The sequence below is a fragment of the Protopterus annectens genome, chromosome 14.part0 (genome assembly GCF_019279795.1).
Source record: "Protopterus annectens isolate FY-2018-M chromosome 14.part0, PAN1.0, whole genome shotgun sequence".
Classification (NCBI taxonomy): Eukaryota; Metazoa; Chordata; order Ceratodontiformes; family Protopteridae; genus Protopterus; species Protopterus annectens.
In genome coordinates, this window is record NC_056748.1 from 389076806 (window position 1) to 389096733 (window position 19928).

Consider the following 19928-nt stretch of genomic DNA (forward strand, 5'->3'; position numbering starts at 1 on the left):
TGGGGCGGGGGGTGCATGAGTTGATCTCCTTGGTGGAGAATAATTAAACAACTTCACACTTCCTTCTGTGGATGGGGTGGACCAGTGTTGGTGACATCAACTTCTTGCAGACATGAGGGCTGGGTCAGTGTTGACACCCACTGCACATTCCCCATGGGATGTTGATGGATGGGCACATGGGTAGGGAATAAGAAGAAAGACATGTATTACCCCAGATTGCTACATAAGTTATGGGCCTCATCAATCCCTATGGCTAGAGGATGCCTTAGGTTTGTGCCTATGCCTTTAAGTAATTGACAGAGTGCCCCTGTCCATAAGGGACATGGATGCCACCCCAGGAGTGAATTTACGATTCCTCATCCATTGGTCCAAACCTTGTTTGAAGAGGGTTACCGAAGGGCTCTGCTTTACATGAATAGGAAGCCTATTGAGAGAAGGGGTAATCTCTCAGACACATATGTCTCTCCAGCATGTTTTGTGCACATCACAGACCAGGTTTAGATCCTTGAATTGTGATCCTTGTGAATGTGTATTCTATTCCATCAGGGTTGGATTTGAGTGCCGTGCAGGCTAGGCATAGCTCACCCATTAATAGTCAGTAGGAGACTGTGTAGAGGGATAGGACTTTGTCGATCTGCATAGGACATGTTTGCACTCTGTATTTTTTTTTTTTTTATAAGGAACATGTAAGGCCACTCCTGTTGTTGCAAGTGCCTGATCAGGGTCTTGCCAACATTTATTTAATTGTTATTTTATTTACTTTATTTATCTTTAGGGCAGTGTTGCAGTGTGTATCAGCTAAAGACTCTGTCCTCCAGGTTTTCTGGAGCTGTACAATGATATAAAAGTCAGAAGTGCTAACATTAATGTTAAATGTACCATGTTCCACCAGCAGGAAACGACTCCCCCACCCTTTTCCCTACCTTATATTTCTGTGTTTTTCTTCTAGATTTGCATGTTTTGGAGATGAAGTAAAAGGCATTATGAGATTGTGGAGAGATTAGCAGTTTGAGAGTTCTGAGTACAAAGAAACCTAACTCTTCCTGATGACTTGGGTCTTACAGGTTTCCTGCAACTTGGAGCAGTAGTAATGATTTATTGTTCTATTAAGTACATAGTGTATGGAGCTGTGCCCCTTTCCATTTGACACTTTAATAACTCCTTAACTGACATGTCTCAGAGAAAAATGCATATTGGTAGCCTTGGACTGGATTCAGTAAAATAGCCCTTTCGTTTTGATTGGTTTTCATTGTACCATTCAATACAATATATGTACTTTTTTATGTTGACTGGTAAAGCCAATGAAACTGTACTATAAATTCTTTTATTTAGAATTGTAAGGGCTATGGAACCATTATTATGGTGTTGGGAAAGCAATTTATGTGCAAGTTTTATGAAAAAGTCCACACCATCTGAATTTATATTATCCATTGATGGAGTCTCATCTCTGTATAATAACGTTGGGTCTGGAAATGCTTTAATTACATTAAAATGCCTGTTCTGTGCTGGACATTGCTTACTGTGGTATGCCAGTATGTGACTAATTTGATTCCATTTTATTTTATAGAATAGGCATTTATACACATTTGCTTAAAAAAGAGCTCATTAGAATGATTTACTCATCAGTTTATGCAGTTACTATGTAATTGTTATGAAACAAGCAAGCACCATTTCCATATGTTTTTATTTTACCATATGTAATAGATGTTCTTTTTTGGTTTCTTAAAATATCTAGTCTTTCGTAGTGGTGTTCCTGTAAAATTGTCTGTGTAGTATTTCCATTAGCTTGTTATTAGAGAAGCAGTGAAATGGTTGGATTTTATTGCCATAGTTAAAATGTTTTTATAACCATCTTGGAATGAGATGTTTTTTAAAAATCTTCAGTCTTCTTAACCCAAGGCTTACTAAGTCTCCAGAACTTTGAATGAAAAATTCTTGAAGTGAGTAGTGAAACTGAAGCTGCTATTGTATCATTTACAAAGCCGAGAATATGTAGCAAAGGATGGCCTGATATTTAAAAAAAAGACTGCATTTTCTGAACAGACATTAGCTTGTATTCATTTTTTTCATATTTCCTGTATTTTAACAAAATTAAAAATGCTGATTGGCTACCATGTAAATGTTTTTTGTGACCATTGCCAAGAACAGTCAGTTTTTCTTGACTGCTGCACTGTTCATGTAGCTTGACTAGTGTAGCAAGTCTCCCACCTCTGTGGGAGACAGTGTTATGTACAGATACTGTAGCCTGTTAAAGCATAGAGTAATCAGAATGAGTGACCAGCAGTGCTGGGTTTTAAGGGATCGGAACAAGCCTTTTACTAAGCATTTTTTGCACCACTTCTGCTGTACAGTGACTGCACCTGCTAGACCAAGCTATGCCTGTTGCAGCCATTCACTTATTAAACTTGATTCTTTCCTGCATTCATCTTTTCCTGCCTATATCACTCATGTAAGAGCAGTCAGTTTGCAGTACAAATTATTTATTAATGTCTTGTTATTAACTGGATTATTTTTGTATGGTGTTGTGGTAAGTAAATATATTTGTAAAGATCACTGGCAGATGCTTTACTTTTCACTTTATCAGCACCATCTTTAACTAAGTAGCAGTTGGCATGCATGAAGAATGGCTGTGGAATCACTTCACATGTGCATGTGGATGCATCTGATTTTCCTTTGACCCCTTGCATGCAGGAAGCAAAACCCATAGGAAGTGCTCATAACCGGAGTGCTATGCCATTCACTGCTGGTGCTGCAGCTTCCAACACCTCCCCCAAAGTGGTTACTTCTGTCTACAACAACCCAGCAGGCCTGTATTCCTCTGAAAATATCCAGAGCTTCAATACTGCAGTGGAAGCAAGAACATCGTCTGCTGCTCAAGAACCAAACAAACCGTAAGTTAAAGTTGATTTTATACATTACATCTTAGTGCTGTCTTGCATTTTGAAATTAATCTATGAATGACTTGAAGGACATTTTACTTCAAATGGAAGACTAAGCTTGGTTGGAAGGATGTTGCAATTCAAACTATTACAGTACCTCGCCTGATGAGATTTGGGGTACAAGCCAGACTTGTGTTTGCCCCATAAACTGTTGTGAATGAGATTTAATGTTTCACCTTTCTTTATTCAGCAGAGACCAGTCAAGTTTCAGCGTGCATTCAGCTTAACGTCATCTCCAAGTTCAAGCAGGTGCTTATCCTTTATTTTGTATAATTTGTTGCCCGGTAATGGCTAGTGTTTAATGATGCTGTCAAGTTGTACAAGGTACAGAATATTATAGGGAATACAAAATAGCTGTGAGTTGTGACTAGACTGAAGAAGTTTCAGGCACAATGCCCTCTTTAATAAAGTAGCAATTTTGAGATCAGAGTGAGTAGCATACCCCAAGTAGATTAAAAGAGTTATTACAGCCAGAATCCTTAAAGTGGCAATGTGAATTATGTGTTCCAGCTTTTTTCCATTATCCGTTTCTTGTTAAAAATATTATTTTCTTAAGTCTTAAAAAGGTCAGATTCAAAGCTTGCACTAGTGGCATAGTAGAGAAGGGATACAGCTCTGAGTATGTCCTCGGTGAACCAAGTTTGATTCATTTCTCAGGCTCTTGAGGATGCAGGTGGGGGAAGATGAGCAAGCTATTCTGGTATGAGGTAAGGACAAAGCCCCTCATACTTTGTTTATACCCTTGGAGGAGAGACTATGTGAAGTAAGCCTTCTAGATGTGTCCTTTTGGTGCATTAATCTGTCATATTGTGATAGTCCTCCATTATTGAGTTGACAGGCATGCACTCGTATGAGGAAGATGTTAGGGTCCCCACTTTGACTCGGGTAGCTTATTTTCTCACCCATGGTGTAGACTAAGGCACATTCTAAAGTTTTTTTCATTGCCAGGATGCCAGTGAGAGTACAAATGCCTGATATCTCCTCACAGTAGATCTGAAGGATAGAGGTCCCCAGTGCTAGGGAATGTATGACCAGCATGGCAGATGGAGAAGAAAAAGCATATGGATAAAAAAAAGTTTCTCTTCAGTTGCTTGAAATAAGGCATTATCTCAAGCTGGATGAGTGATTATGCATTTTTCTCATGCCCATTTGCTCACTTCATGTTGTAGCAATATTTAAAGTTCCCTGTTCAATATATTGTTTTTAGTCCTAGATCATTCATTTTTTTCTGCGTATTGCTTTTATTCTGAGTTTTAGCACCGTTTGAGTGAACCTGCTAAAGTAGACTAAGACTCCTAAAGTAAGACCCTCCTAAGGGGCTAGGGGTTGTAAGGTGCATCACTTCCTTGCAGAAAACATTTCTTGGAATTTGCACATTGTGTGTCTTTGCATAAAAGTGCTTTGCCTTTTAAGTAAATCTCGCACAATGGTTTATGGATTCAAGGAAATTGCTTTGAGGGTTGTGCAAACATGTTTCAAGGGGTTGGGAGTTGACAAGACACGGGGAGAGTAAAGGGGATGAATTTATTTTCTCCTCCTGTTTAACCAATCAGCCAGCAGTGCATTTATTCTTCATCTCAACATGACCCCTCCAAAACCTTATCTTTCTACATATTTCCATTTACTTTGCTCTTTCATTGCAAAGAAACAACTATGTTTTTATCCATCTCTTAGAAACAGCAGTCAGCTAGAGTTACTGTTATGTCAATAGGGCTGATACCCTTGGGATCTCTGGTCACTGGCACTTGGATGAGAGGACCAGTAGATCAAAACATGTAGTAGGAGCAGCATATCTGAGAAAACAGCGTGGTCATGGGCTGCACAGAAAATGTTTTTCAAGGAGCTGCACATGAATAATAGTGTGAGAAGTAAGCTGATGCCAGTATCTCACTAACACACCTCATGCACAATGTCCTTTTCTTCCCTGACCTTCTGTAGAAACTTGTTTTCATCATATGTGACAAAGGATTGTAAAGGCGACCCAAAGGAAGATCCCAGTAGACGTACATCTTAACAATCACTGCTGCAGTGTAAATACTTAAAACATAATTAGCTATGTGTGTGAATGTCTGTCTTTGCAAACTAGCTTCCAAAGCTGTTGGTAATCCCTAATATGGAACTGGTCTTTTCTCACTTTGAAGATGTCAGTCTGGTGCTTTTCGCCATGGGGAGCAGTCTGCTGTTAATTCATCTCTTCCTTTCAGGTGACTGCAGACACTGAAAGGGCCAGGTTTTAGAAAATCTTTTTTGTACTTGCTAAATTAAAATTGTTGATATAGTACTGTCATTTCTATGTACTTATTCAGATTTCCTTCATGGATTTTATTCTGAAGTCCAAGATTTCCCATTCAAAATAAATAAAATAAAAATCACCAATAAGCATGCCTGCTGAAAACAGAATCCATTAATACCAAGGCAAGCCTTGACTTAATACTGATAACAAAAAAAAAAAAAAAAAAAAACAGACCACACCAGTGGTAAAGTCAATATAGTACTTTTATGGGTACACTGCACGATAAAGTTGACTAAGCACTTTCACCCAACTCTAATCGGGCTTCTTCAGAGTCAAAAATACAATAGAACAACGCTTCCTTTTATATTAACCAATTAAACAGTAAACAATTTCCTGTCTAAAACATTAATTAATTAACGAATACTAAAAACTGTTTGTATAAAACGTGTGTGTGTGTGTATATATATATATATATATATATATATATATATATATATATATCATTTAATAAATATATGTATAAACCCTATAAACACTTGTATTAATATGAACTACTGGCTGCAACCTGCGATAGAAATATATTTGTTCAGATGTGTAACATAAAAAATATAAAGTTGATATCAAAACAAAACGGTTATCTACACCATCAGGGCTCTCTGATTATGGGAGCCATGGATATACCCTCATTAATACCTGGTTCATGCTTTGCATTTAGCCTAAATTGCCATTTAGTTTCTCTAATGGCAGCCTCTAAATCTACATCACCCACCCCAATCTTTATGATAAACCCTATCTATTACAAAAAAACAAATCTTAAAATTCTTACATAATAGGTTCATAGGTTGGTTCATAGGTTGGTACTAGGCTATTAGCCCTAGGGCCTATACAAGCCTAGCCATAACAATTCCCTGGCTATTTCTTCCCACATTATTTACTTTAATGTACTGTGGAAGTATAATGCACTAATCTTTTTGTTTTTGATATCCCTCACATGTTTTATAACCCCGTCTCTCAACTTTCTAACAGTCTTTCCTAAATAAAATCCTATACAAACTGTAAAAGTTGCAACATAAACTAGTTTCATAATGTTGCAACTGCATCATCCTGGACATCTTAAAGTTTTCTCATATCTTTCTATAGTAATGTATGGGCCTTCATTTGTGAACCTGCAAGCCTTACAGGCTCCACATTTAGACATTTTAGAGTTGTAATACGTGTTTGTCTCATTGGATTAAAAAATATTCTTTAGGTTCATACCGCTACTATAACCTATTTTAGGTCTTAGACCTAATTTATTTTTCAGGGTCGAATCAAAATTCAATTCCCAATTTTTTAGTATAATATCAACCAAATGAGGTGTATTGTTGTATTGCATAACCATTACATTGTTACCAAAAGGATGCTCAGTCTTGTCACAGGTAGATGTCGCTACTGACTTTAGTATAGAAGCAAATGTACCTCTCATTGAAGATCTCGCGTCTTATTTTCAACAATAGTTTCATAGGATAACCTCTATTTTTAAACATTCCTATCAACTTATATATTTCTTGCCTAAAGTTATCTCCTTCACTTACTAACCAGCTAACCCTGACCATTTGCCCCTTGACAACATTCTTTTTTTGATGGAAAGGGTGACAATTCTGGTAATGCAACAATGTGTTAGAATAAGTATCTTTCCTATAAATGGTGGATGTTAAATTGTTTGCTCTTTCACTGCTTTTTCTAAGGATATCTAAAAAACAGTTTTTTCATTGTATCTATAGGTGAAAGTCAAAAAACTAGTCATTCCATTTATATATTCTATAAATGCCTTTATTTCCTCTGGTTCACCTTCCCATAAAATAAGGATGTCATCCAAAAATCTTAAAAATAAACCTATTTTATTGAAAAAAGGGGAGGAGAAAAACAGTACTATTCTTCCTCTCAAGTAGTACAAGGTTGGCAAATATAGGGGCACACTTATCCCCCATTGCAACACCTGCTGTCTGACAAAAATATGTGCCTTCAAAATGTATACATTATTGTTTAATACCATATCCATAAGTTCCACCAACAGATTGATTTTGCTACTACTCAAGTTGCTAAAATTTGTCAGGCTGCTACGAAAAAAATCAAGGCCTACATTGTGAGGTATAACTGAAAAAAGGTTTATTACGTCCACTGTCAAAAAATAAATCTTTCAAAATTACTAATTTCTCTCAACCTTTACAAACAGTGCCATGAATCCCTCAAAATATGAGTTTTTTTTTAATGCACCTTTAGAATGTCTATCTATGTAAGCAGCTAATGGCTGTTTTTGACCCGCTTGCAGCCACTATCTGTCTAATGGTGGGTTGGTCTGACACTTGTGTATTTTTAGAATAGTAAAAGTCACAGGTATGGTGGGGTGTTCTACTCTTAAAAAAAAAAAAAAAAAGGTTCTTCACAGTCTGTAGAACCTTGCGTAAAGGCTTCATATAGATCTAAATAAACTATGCTGTATTGATTTTATTTTGCAAAACTCTCTTATATGTACTGTTGTCAGAGTGTTTCAAACATTTTACTGACATAATCAATCTTTGACATAACTACCCCACCACCCCCCTTGTCTGGTTTCATAAGTCTTATGTTCTTGTCTTTTTTTTTATCTCATTCAAAATTAATATTTCTTCTTTTTGCAGATTATCCACATAAATTCACTTGTCTACCAAAAACTTCCTAAGTTCGGTCTCACAACCCTTCTCAAAGTTGTACACATTCAAATTATTGGATGGAATAAATGTACTTTTGCGTCTCAATAATAAATGGCCTTGTGTCGTACCAAGTTGATCAAAAAATAACCTTAAATTTAATTTTCTTGTAGATAACTTAAGGTTAACCAAAACAGTAGCAATGTCTGTTCTAAAAGTAGGCACAAATGTGAAGCCTTTTTTCAATAGGTCAAAATGTACACCTGTAAGTTTCAAGTTGCTAAAACTGTATATAGTAAAATCATCTTTCTAAACTTTTTCAAACACAGTATCACTGTGTTCATTGACAAAGCTATCCAGTTTCTTCAGGCAAGCACAATAAGGTGTTTAATAAGAAAACTCTGCTGTGACAGACCCAACACCTCAGGGCCTTTGTGGAACATATGAAGCTTCTAGTATTGAGTTAAAAAAAACACCAGTCCCTACCACAGAGCTGGAGAAAATCCACTGGCAGACCATAAATGTAAAAAGTCCCCAAAGGAAAAGTGCCATAATAAGAAAATGGAGAAACCCAAAACGTTGATGGACTCTGCAGGCATTGAATACCTAGCTGTATTGGGTTCCATGTCATTATTTGAAGTTCCATATCTGTCAACCACAGGCATTTTTCTCAGAGTTATGCCCTTTGATTTCTCTGTAGGAGGACTTTGCCACCACATGCTAATCTGTAAATGTGCTGTCTCAGAGGTTACATTATCTGACAGGATGGAGCAAACCACACACTTGCAAATTATGGAGTTGCTAATGTTGGTCATGTTCCATCATCCTGCATGGACCTAACTGTGCCTATCTTAGATAAACCTGTGTTCACCCCCTGGCCCCAGTGACTTCAGCTCTGATGCCCTACCTGTTTTAACTTCTTCAGAGCCAGAGAGTGAGATTCCAGTTTTTCAAGCTAAATAGACCACAGAAGCTGACGTTTCTTCACTTCACCACAGCTGGGTTCTAGTTCCCAGATACCTTTCATTGTTGTCCATTTACCAGAAGCTAGTCAAGGGTTGTTGTTAACCTTCATGCTCCAGAAAGTTCTTACCATCCAGATTTAACACTCACTTATTCTTGATATGGTTCTTCCTATGTTGAACTTGAGACCCACTGGAATAACTGCTATACCTTCCACAGAGGTCAGTGTCCTGATCAACACACATGCATCCCACAGATGTCTTCTCTAGCTCATGTATTTTGCCAATAGATGTTTTGCAGAAGAATCTTGTGACTTGACAGTTAACCCCCTTTCACCACATTTAAATCCTCTATCTCTGGTGGTGCTGCACCAGCTAAAAGAAAGGCAAGACTATTCTTGAGCTGAGATGTCCAGTCCAGATCTCATAAAGGAAGTTGGCCAGGCTTATTCAGGTGAGCCATACTCCCCTACATCCTACGCCACAAACTGTGGAAACATTTCCTCAGAATTCCAACCAGAATTTGACTCACTTGGGGAATCTCTGTCTTCATGACAGAGCATTTTAAATGGGGGATCAAACTCTCAAATTCACTAAATATCTGGAGTTCTTGCTCATGGAAAAGGCATGACCATGCTGTTGATAATTCATGCCTTTCAAGATGCATTTAAAAGAGTGCTACTGTAGAATCAGACAGCAGCCACCCTTCCAAAGAAAAGACTAACCGTTTTTACATGGTGTAAGAGAAGTACAAATATTTGTAAAGACAAATGTAAAGACAAGTAGTGATAAACAATTAGTAGTCTATGTGAACATAGAAAGGGACTCAGAATTGACATCTGTGCTTAGCAGCTTCCTATAATATGGAATACAGGCTGCTAGAAGGGTATGATAAGAAAACTTGCATCTTATTCACCCTTATAATTGGGGCCTTAAACTGCCAGACCCACATGATTCAATCGAGAGGAATAGGGGAATACAGAGACAAGACCTTTAGTAATAGGCTCTATAAATTAATACAAACTGTACTGAGAGTTGGAAAACATACCACTAAGTTTAGCTACAATAGTATACATACATGTGCTGGGGGCTCCCACAGGCACTGGTATGAAAACATATGTCTGGCTTAGGTTTCTGAACCTACCTATGTATGTTAATGGGCACTTGCTAAATGCACCTTTATATAAAGAACTACTTTTTGCAACCCTCCTACCAAGAAGTACTTAAGAAGTTGGACGCAAATGGGTGCATTGCACAATCTGTAAAGCAACTCTTATCCCCAATTCTTATGTGTAATAAAAGTAAAAGCAATAGTCGGAAACTAGGTAGTGAAAGGGTAAATAAATAGGCTCTTATGCTGTTTGACATGCTCCGTGTTCTTTGTAATCCCCATTCATAGGTGCATAGGTTGGTACTAGGCCATTGGGCCTAGGGCCTATACAAGCCTAGCCATAACAATTCCCTGGCTATTTCTTCCCACAATATTTACTTCCCTGGACCCCTGTCTAGCAGGGCAACTGATGTGATCCCTGGGGTGAATTTCCTTTCTCCCATCCAGTCGTCAAGGTTCCATTTGAAGAGGGCCAAAGAGGCGCTCTGCTTGACGTGTATGGGCAGTCTATTCCAGAGTCTGGGGAGTCTCTGGGTCAGGAACCTATCCCTCCATCATGTTTTGTTTGTTGTAATGACAAGGTTTAGATCCCTGGAGGGTGTGGCTCTGAGGGATTGGGATTTCTTTAAGTGTAGCATGTTCAACAGCTCTGGGTTTGACCTGGCCTTGTATGTTAAGCAGAGATTGCCTCCGAGTAGACGATATGCGACAGAGTATAGCTGGAGTTTTTTAATGTGGTCAGCATAGAGAGTCTGCTTTTAGGCCTGTGATTCTTTTAGTGAGGTATTTCTGTGGCCTTTCCAGTTGCAGATGTCTTAAGAGGTGCATACCAAACTGGGCGTTGTACTCTATAATGGGTCTAATGAGAGATGAGTACAGTGGGATAATGACCTCCTTTTTTCTGGATCAAAAGCCCTTAGTGATGAGGTGTGCCACATAGAAGGATTTCCTGACTGTTATGGTGATGTGGTTTATCGAAGGTGAGACCACTGTCCAACTGTGTCCCTAAGGCTCTCATCACACTTTCAGTGTTTAGTGTACTGCCACCTATGTGGTAATTCACAGGTGCATCTATTTTCTGAAAGGGGATAACTATACATTTCTTGGCATTGAGCTTGAGCCCATGGCTCTGGCACCAAGCATCTGTTTCTGTAAGGCCCTTTTGTAGAGTATCAATATCATTTGGGGATTCAATAATGGCTCGCAGTTTGCAGTCATCTGCAAACTTTGTTAGCCAGAGTCCCTTAATTTTGGCCTGTACTTCAGAGAAGTAGATGCCAAACAAGAGCGGTCTCAGGACTGAACCCAGAGGTACTCCACTTGTCACATGTCTGGAGCTGGATTTGGAATCTGCTACTTATACAGTGTGGGTTCTGTCAGTAAGCCAGTTGGCAACCCATCGAGTGACATAGACTTACTAAGCTGGGCATTAATCCCCATCTATGATTCCAGAGTGGGGGATGGTGTCAAAGGCCTTGGCGAGGTCAAGATAGGCTGTGTGGACTGCCTTACCCTCATCCACGGCTCTGGAGACTGATTCAAATAAGTCAGTCAGGTTCAGGAGACTAGATCGGCCCTTCACAAACCCAAACTGGGTGGGGTCCAGTGTTTGAAGGTTGCCAATGTCTTTGTTTATAAGTTCCATGATAATGCATTCCATGATCTTGCAGATCAGGCTCTTCAGACTGATGGGGCAGTAGTTCCTGGGATCCAAAGTGGAACCCCCTTGTGGAGTGGGATAACTGTAGCTGTGCGCCACTCAGTGGGTATGAAACCTGAGGTGAGGCTATGATTAAACATGACACTTAGGTGAGGTGCCAGTTCATTTTGTAGTTATGTAATACACAGCTCGGGATGTCATCTGGTCCCATGGATGCTGTATTCTTAGCTTTGGAGAGTGCATTTTTTACCTGTGTGGCCGTTATTACCGGAATTTGGCAATCTTCCGGTATTGAGATGGGCCGTTTAGGGGGTCAGAGGGGGGTGAAGTTGGCACTGAATTGATCTGTCAGGATATTGGCAATATCCTTGGGATCAGTATATTTAATGCCATTCTGTTGTAGCTCAGAGCAGATCTGAGCATTGCCATTTAGATTCTTGACATAGTTATAGAATGCATTGTGGTTGTTTTTGGAATCTTTGGCAATTTTATTTTCATAACTAGCTTTGGAGGATTTTATGAGGGATCTCAGCTTCTTACTGAGGCTGGTGAGGGAGTTTTTTCACCCTGGGGTTTTCTTCTTTTCTGCAACAGTTTCTTACTTTTGTTGTAAAGTTTGTTTATGGCAGGAGACCACCAGATTGGCTTCCTTTTTATGGAGGAGAGCATCTTGGTTCTGTTTGGGATGGCACGATTCATGCATGAGTGGATGTGCTCGTACAGTGCCTTAATGTAGGATTCAGCAGTCGAACTTTCAGTTCCCGTCTGCATGCATGTCATGAAGTTTGTCACTTTTGACTTGAGTAGTATGAAGTTGGCTTTGGAGATGTTTTTTATGGAGGTTTCCTTACTTGTGGGGTGGTGGTAGGATGTGGATGTTAAGGGTGATTAGCTTATGGCCAGACTTGACCAACGAGGGGGTGACCATAGGTGTGGAGCATCAATTTCCCATGTTGGTAATGACCAGGTCCAGGATATTGAAGCCCCTGATGGGGGACTATGGATTCGTTGATCCAGGGCGTTGGAATTTATGAATTCCAAGAACCAATGGGCAAAGGTGTTGGTACACTAGTAGTTTTCCCAGTAAATGGCAGGGTAGTTGAAATCATCCAATATTAGGGTGTTTGGTTGTATCTTAATATTTTCCAGTATGTTTAGAAAGGTGTAGTGAGAATCTTAGGGCATGGTGGGGGATCTGTAGCAAGCTAAAATTTGAATTTCAGTCTTACCTAGTGTTGCACCTGGAGAATTTCAGATGCATTGTGTTGGGCAACTAGCCTGGTGGTGTGAATATCCTTGGTGAATATGGACATTCCTCCACCTCTAGTGTTTTGGTCAGGGTTAGGTGGCCGAAAAGTGTGGTAAGAGTTGTAGCGTGGCATTGCAGGGGTGCTCTCTGGAGCCTTGAACCAGGTCTCAGTTACTGCAGAGATATCGATGTTCTCCATTTTTAGGAGTGCCTCGAGAGTGCATTTTGAGGTTTAGACTTCTAGCATTGAGTAGCATTACCTTCAGAATTTGCTTGCTTGTACCTGTTATGGTGGTGGTTTTGTCCTTTGAACTTTGCCTAAAAAGGGCACCTATAGGGGTGGCAAGAGCCTTAGCCAGTAACCTGAATCCCAGGGGTGACAGGTGCAGACCATCTCTGGCAAAGCATCATGGTCTGTCGATCATGTCGTCCCAGGCAGACAGATACTGGATCCCCTTTGAATGACGCCAGAAGCTTAGCCAATTGTTGAAGTCAATCATTTTGTCCTTATATTGTGGCATCATTCTGGGTGAAGGCAGGCTGCTACTCTGGGCTAGGGTCATACCTGTCTGGGCCACATGATCCGAGAGATCTTCCATGTCTCTTTTCATGTAGTCCAGGGAGGTATGTCTCCTGTCGTTCACTGCAACATGGACAATGACAGAGTCATATTTGTACTTGTGGAATGACTTGAAATGCATGCGTTATGTGGAGGATCCTGGCACCCGACAGGCAGCTGACTGTAATTTGCTGGTTGTTCAACCTGGTGAGTGGGACATCAGTGTACCTGACTATAGAGACACCTATGACTGAAGTGTTGGGTACGTTGTCTTGCCTTAGGGGCTGTTGCTGGGTGGCACACTGGTATTGTGAGCTATGTGACACTTTGTTTGTGATTGGTATTTGCATTTCAGCTTCGGAGGTCCTTGTTGCTTGGGCAGGTTACAGTTAAGGGCCTCCACATATTCGGATTTAATGTTGCTATGTATGGGTGTTGGTGGTGTGGGTTTAGAAGGGCTATGTGTTGCTTGAGGTGTAGTGTGGGTGTTAACCTTCTCCTCTTGACTGTCTAGCACAATCTTGAGTGGAGAGAGCTTTGCTTCCAGTTTGGCTATGTAAGTGCATCTCTCACAGGTTGTAGTGATGGGTGGTAGGAGGAGAGGGTTGTCTGTGTACATGAGGCAATTGCTGCATTGCCCCAGTATGCCCAGATTCACCAGGTGGGACAGGAGAAATAACCGGAAGCTGACTCTTGGACATGCCTGGTTTGGTGTTTTTTTGTAAAGTACAGGAGCTGTTTTCCCTTGCCTTAGCAAGGTACTTTGCAGTTATACGCTGTTTAGTGCCTACAGTTAATTTCTCCTTATTAACAAGGAGAGTGTGGAGTGCTTGTATTAGTTTAAGGCTTCCTAGTGCTTTCCAACAGGTATTAGAGCAAGTGCTAGTCACATGGATGCTTAAAGGTAAGATGAAAAAAATAGTTTATCCTAAACACTGCAGTGTGCACTAGATAAGTTAGATGTGAAAGTAAGTAACTTAAGTCTTACCTGTCTAAAATGTTAAGTTTTAGTGGAGAGTCACTTTTCAAAATGGCAAGATAGATTGAAAGGGGGTGGTCACTTTTGTATTCTGGTACTATGGAATGCAGTAGGATGGCCAATAAATTTAAATAGTTGAAAGGGAGTGATTTCACAAAATGATAATTTTGTGCTTACTCACACAAGCCAGTGAAAGCAGAGGAAATGAGATATATGGTCAAATTAACATAAGAGGCAGGCAACTAGAAAGACAGTGGTATTTAAGAACACGATAGAAAGCGGGTAGGTGGGTGGGAAAATATATCTGCCTGACTCACAAGAGACAGAGCTGTGGTCTCTTGAAGTTTTAATATGCAATTAAAAAAAAAAAAAATATATATATATATATATATATATATATATATATATATATATATATATATATATATATATATATAGGGCAGTAGATTTCCCTATTTCAAAAATAACTGGTTCGATATAATCTAAGAACTCTTGAGTAAGAGAGAGAGAACTGCTGCTGCCCACAAGACAGAATTCAAAATGTTTTCTCCTTTTTCTAGGATTCACCAATTTCCCCAAGAGATTAGCTTAGCTCTGCCAGTTTTGGAACAGCTGTTACACAGTAGGGCATAGGAAATGTCCTTAAAAAGAAAGGTTTCTACTCTTGACTGTTTCTAGTGCCAAAAAGGTCATTCTCTGGAAGTTTAGTCCTGGATCCTCTCTCCAGACTAATCAAGTCCTGTGACTGACAGTGTAGAATATAAACATGTTAGCCCTACTTCTGCTGATTGTAAAGGATACACTATTGGTGACTCTGGGTGTAAAATGTGCTTAATTAGACATCCTCATTCATAAGGAACGCATACAACTCCTCCCTTTTGTGTCCAGGAAAGACTACTGCCAGTTTGTCATTTTGCAATTTGGGATTTTTGCTGTGACTAGGGTATTTAGGAAATACTTGGCCCCAGTATTTAACTGCCCCAGAACAGAGAAAATTCACATGTATCCTTGTTTAGATGATTGACTTATTCAAGTTTACAGAGAAGGAACACATCAATTCCATGCAGTATGCCATTCAGTACTAGTTCAGCCTTGCCATGTACCTGCATCTGCAAAGAAAAACAGTCTGATACCAGCATCCACAAAGATATTTCCCTGAACAGTAGTAGACACCAAAGCAAGCAAATAGTCCCTATACCAGGAAAAAATTTCTCCTACCCATTTTTCCTTTTTTGCCAGGTGGCACAGAAAACTCACCTAACAGCAGGGGCCATCTTGAAGGCACTAAGTTAAATGTCTATCTCCAGTTTATTGGTCACCTTAATCAGGCTTGACCTGAGGAGAATAGAGTATACCTCAAAAATCTATAGAAGCAGTGCTGTCAGTCTCTGGGAGAAAGTAATTTCTGTGATCTCTGCAATAACAGAAGAGTTCAGGTGCTGGGAACATCAAGTCCAGGTCAACCTAGGGCAGAGATCTGGAAACTTCTTAGACTTTGACCATGGATTCCTGAGGTTATTCATGGGGGTCACATGCAGGCCACATAAAATGTCAGGGGAAATGGCCTAACAAAAGAGATTATGGCCTTGATTTAATGTATTGCAGTCTTTATAGTCTGTTATATGGACCAACTTTTATCCATTATATGGACCAACTTTTATCCATTATACAGGTTGCCTTTCAAAATATAGATGTTGGCAACAGAGCAGTGTCTCTAAATACAAGCTATGTGTATCCATTCTAAGCAGAATTTATTAGTGAATCTTCTTAGTAGGACTTTTTTTAGTCTACACAGGTGGAAACTGGGCAAGCATGTCTTTCAGGATTTTTTTATAGAAATAGTAAGCTTCAGAGATGGACTATTTTGCCTCCCCATGGCAACCATTAGCTAAAGAAGTTCTATTCTTGGTACCCTGCATGGTTGTGCCTTCTCTGTCTCCAGGAACAAGGACCGTCTTTATGTATTTACTCCTTTTCCCTCCTTCCAAGACAGCCTCTAAAAGGAAGAAAATTGCAAGACTCATTTTAATTGCCTCATTGTGGCTGAAACAGCACCCCGGTTCTCTAAGGTAGTCAAGAGGAGTATGGCAGGGGGCCCATTACCTCTTCCAACCTACACTGGACATCTTTAAATATTCCAGACTCTGTGTGACTTTACCAGCCTGAAGCAAAGAGGAGCCTTTGCACATCTGTAGCTGAAAAGTTTCAGCCTAGTTACCCTTGGGGACCATTTGTCACCAGAAATGGTCTGCATTTTGCAGAAAGCTGGGATGTCCAATACTAAAGTCTCACCTGGCTAAATGGAAGATGTTTTCTATCTATTGCATGTGTAGTTGGCTAGAAACAGTGGCTGGCACTGCATCTTGTATTCTCACATACCTGCAAAGCTATATAAGACAGGTTTAGCTTATGCCTTGTTAATGTGCAGTTAGCTGTTGCACCATGCCTTCCTTTGAATTGTCATTGTTATCCCATGTTGCCATTAGTTTCTGAAGCAGGTTTTCCATCTGACCCCCACCCTCCCTCAGGACACCTGTAACCCCACCCTGAGACTTGAACTTTGTTGTAAAGCAACTGACCTTGCCTCCTTTTCAACCAGCTACTTCAGAAACATTAACATTTCTTTCTTGTAATGCTGAATTTATGGTGATCCTTAGGTTTTTGAGGAGAATCTTTGAGCTACATCTCAATGTGCATACAGCCTTATACAGTCTTACAAAAGGACAGTCACCCTTTGATTTAATCCCTGCTGTAGGCCTAAAGTGGACTTGGAACTGGCATTAAATTAGACTGCTGACCTACCATTCCTTTATTCAAAAGTATAAAATAAATTGGAAGAGATATTAAATGTGATGCATGTACTCCAGCATTTGAGGTATTACCTTGACGAGACAAAGCGATTTAGATGGGCTGATCAGCTTTTTGCCTACTTTATGACAGATAGGTAAGGCAGGCCTATGTATGGCTAATTGCTTCATTTTATGCTATGACTATCATAATAAACCATTATAAAAACAAATAAGGGTGCACTCCACCATAGTAACTGCAACCACAACAGTTTTCTTCTAACAATTTTCTTCTCACTGTCTGTGAAGCAGCAGCCTTGTACCATCATCCTCATGTTTTTCAAACATTACAAATTAGAGAAGCAGTCTTGTAGCAGACAGGTTTTGCCAGTGCAGTTCTACAATATACGCTAACCTCCCCCTGGGCCTGACATTAGGGTGTCCCTGAGTACTAATTTATTTTAGTTCTATCCCCTTCAACAAGGAGGTACACTACAGCAGTGATCCTTTTGCCGAACAGTAAATGTCCAAGTAATGTGATCACTGCTGCAGTATGACTACTTCTACCCACTCTCCCCTTTCCTTAGTCTTTTATTTATTTATTTATTTATTTCATCAGGTTGTTGAGAAGCGAGATAAGATGGTCTCCAAACCATACAGGGACTTCCTTACAAGAGGCTGTAGGCTACTGGTTGGGCCCATCTAAGAGAGGGGACTAGCATGACTAAACCTTGAATTTCTCTCTTACAAATACAGTCATGCTTGTTGGTGAAGTTCTACTCCAGAAAAGAATAGAAAATTGTTTAGACTGTGCCTCCTTTTCTACTGATTGTCATACAGCTTGTGTTTAGGGGCATCTGCAATCTGTGAAATTAGGACAGGAAAGACGGGCCTTTGCTCACAGTTAATTTCCATGTGTAAATCATTTCACTGCAGTAGTAATGTTGTTCCTGAAACTACTTTCACTATCATGTCTTTACAGCTGTGCTTTTTAAATTCTTAATTGTACTTTCATCAACCATACTACAGTCAGATTTAAATGCCCTCTTAACTTGTTTACTTCTTATCACAGCTTCCTTGATATCATGTATATGTTTCATCCATACCTCTCAACCTGGAAACCTCAAAAATCTGGACAAGGCCCATGAAAAGTAGGTACAAATCTGTACGCTGTTTAACATAAAATTTGCATACATAATTATGTAACCTCGCACACTCCGATGGAATTGTGGGATACCAACTTTCAAATGCAAACTGAAGAGCAGACTACCAAAATATGGCACCAGAGTCCCCCTGCAGCCATTCCAGTGTCCCATTACCTGGCTATTTCACCCCATTTACCATAAACACCAATGTGTGCATACTGCTTTACTTCTACAATGATTTGGATTTTATTTTTACACAGCACAATGCACAAACACCAATAGACATCTGTTAAAGCAATACTGTCTCACAATGAAAATAGAATTGGCATTGAAACTTCTGCCCTTGAAACTCACATTCATTAAAATAACATTGAAACTTACACCACATCCAAAGACAATGCATCTGACCAGTGGTGGATAAAGATTACCTTTGGGCTGTTTCAAATTATTGGCCACTTGCACACAAAACAAGAAATATACATATGTTCTTTGATACACCTTACCGACTTTAGTAAATTATATTCCTCGTATAATAGCACATTTTAAATGTATTCAGATTCAGAAACTAATGGCAACATGGGATAACAAATGACAATTCCAAGGAAGGCATGATGCAACAGCTAACTACACATTAACATGGCATAAGCTAAACCTGTCTTATATAGCTTTGCAGGTATGTGAGAATACAAGATGCAGTGCCAGCCACTGTTTCTAGTCAACTACAGATGCAATAGATAGAAAACATTTTCCATTTAGCCAGGTGAGACTTTAGTATTGGACATCCCAGCTTTCTGCAAAATGCAGACCATTTCTGGTTTTGAGGATGGCCTAATGGTTAAGGTGTTTGCCTTACAAACACAAGGTACAGGGTTTGAATCTGACTGGATAATTGGCTAGGCTTAAAATGGCTCACAAGGGCAGTTAGCCTAGTACTAATCTATGAATATGCAAGCCTTAGTCTATGAATATATTGTTTGAACATTTTTTCAGTAGGCAATGAAACCTATGCATGAGCCAGTAATGACAAAACTGCCCAATTCAGAACATTTCCATCATAAAAGTCTACTTACACACACACACACACACACACACACACACACACACACACACACACACACACACACACACACACACTCACACTATACATATAAAAATAGAATGACAGTAGTGTAAGGCATAGGCATCTTGCACAGCTTCTTACACTTATTTTCATTTTAAGTTTTGTTTTTTTTGGGGGGGGGGGCAAAAGGCCAAAAACCAGGGACACATTTTAAACATTGCTTGTATAATTTTGGAAAGGTGCTAGAATAAAATGTGTTGCCACCATGCATTTCACTGCCAAGTCTTGAACACAGGACTCTGTGCACTACAGTCAGAGCAACATACCACTATGCCAAATCAGCAGCTTGTTTCCCCAAAAGATAGGAAGACTGAAACTTAAATGGCTATATCATTTAATTAATTCAATTCTCACTTCTCACCATAGTTCTCAATCTCTTAGCACAACTAGCGCAAAAAACTGGACAAAGCCAATAATGGGGGAATACAGAATTCAGTTCTCACTTATCATCATAGCTCTCAATCCTTAGCACAAAAAACCTGGCCAAAGTCAATAATGGAGGAATACAGAATTCAG

The 19928-nt window shown here is 39.6% G+C and overlaps 1 protein-coding gene across 3 annotated transcripts in view; it reads left to right on the forward strand.

Annotated features, from left to right (window-relative positions):
* The window catches only part of PDLIM1 (PDZ and LIM domain 1), an 872789-nt gene that overhangs the window by 726665 nt on the left and 126196 nt on the right, over nt 1-19928 (forward strand). For 2 of the 3 annotated variants that reach the window (XM_044056148.1, XM_044056147.1), the window contains exon 4: nt 3130-3188. In XM_044056148.1, coding sequence (XP_043912083.1) covers nt 3130-3188 — 59 coding nt within the window. Of the gene's footprint in view, nt 1-2691; nt 2892-3129; nt 3189-19928 lie in introns of all 3 variants that reach the window. The other variant, XM_044056149.1, reaches the window with a different exon arrangement.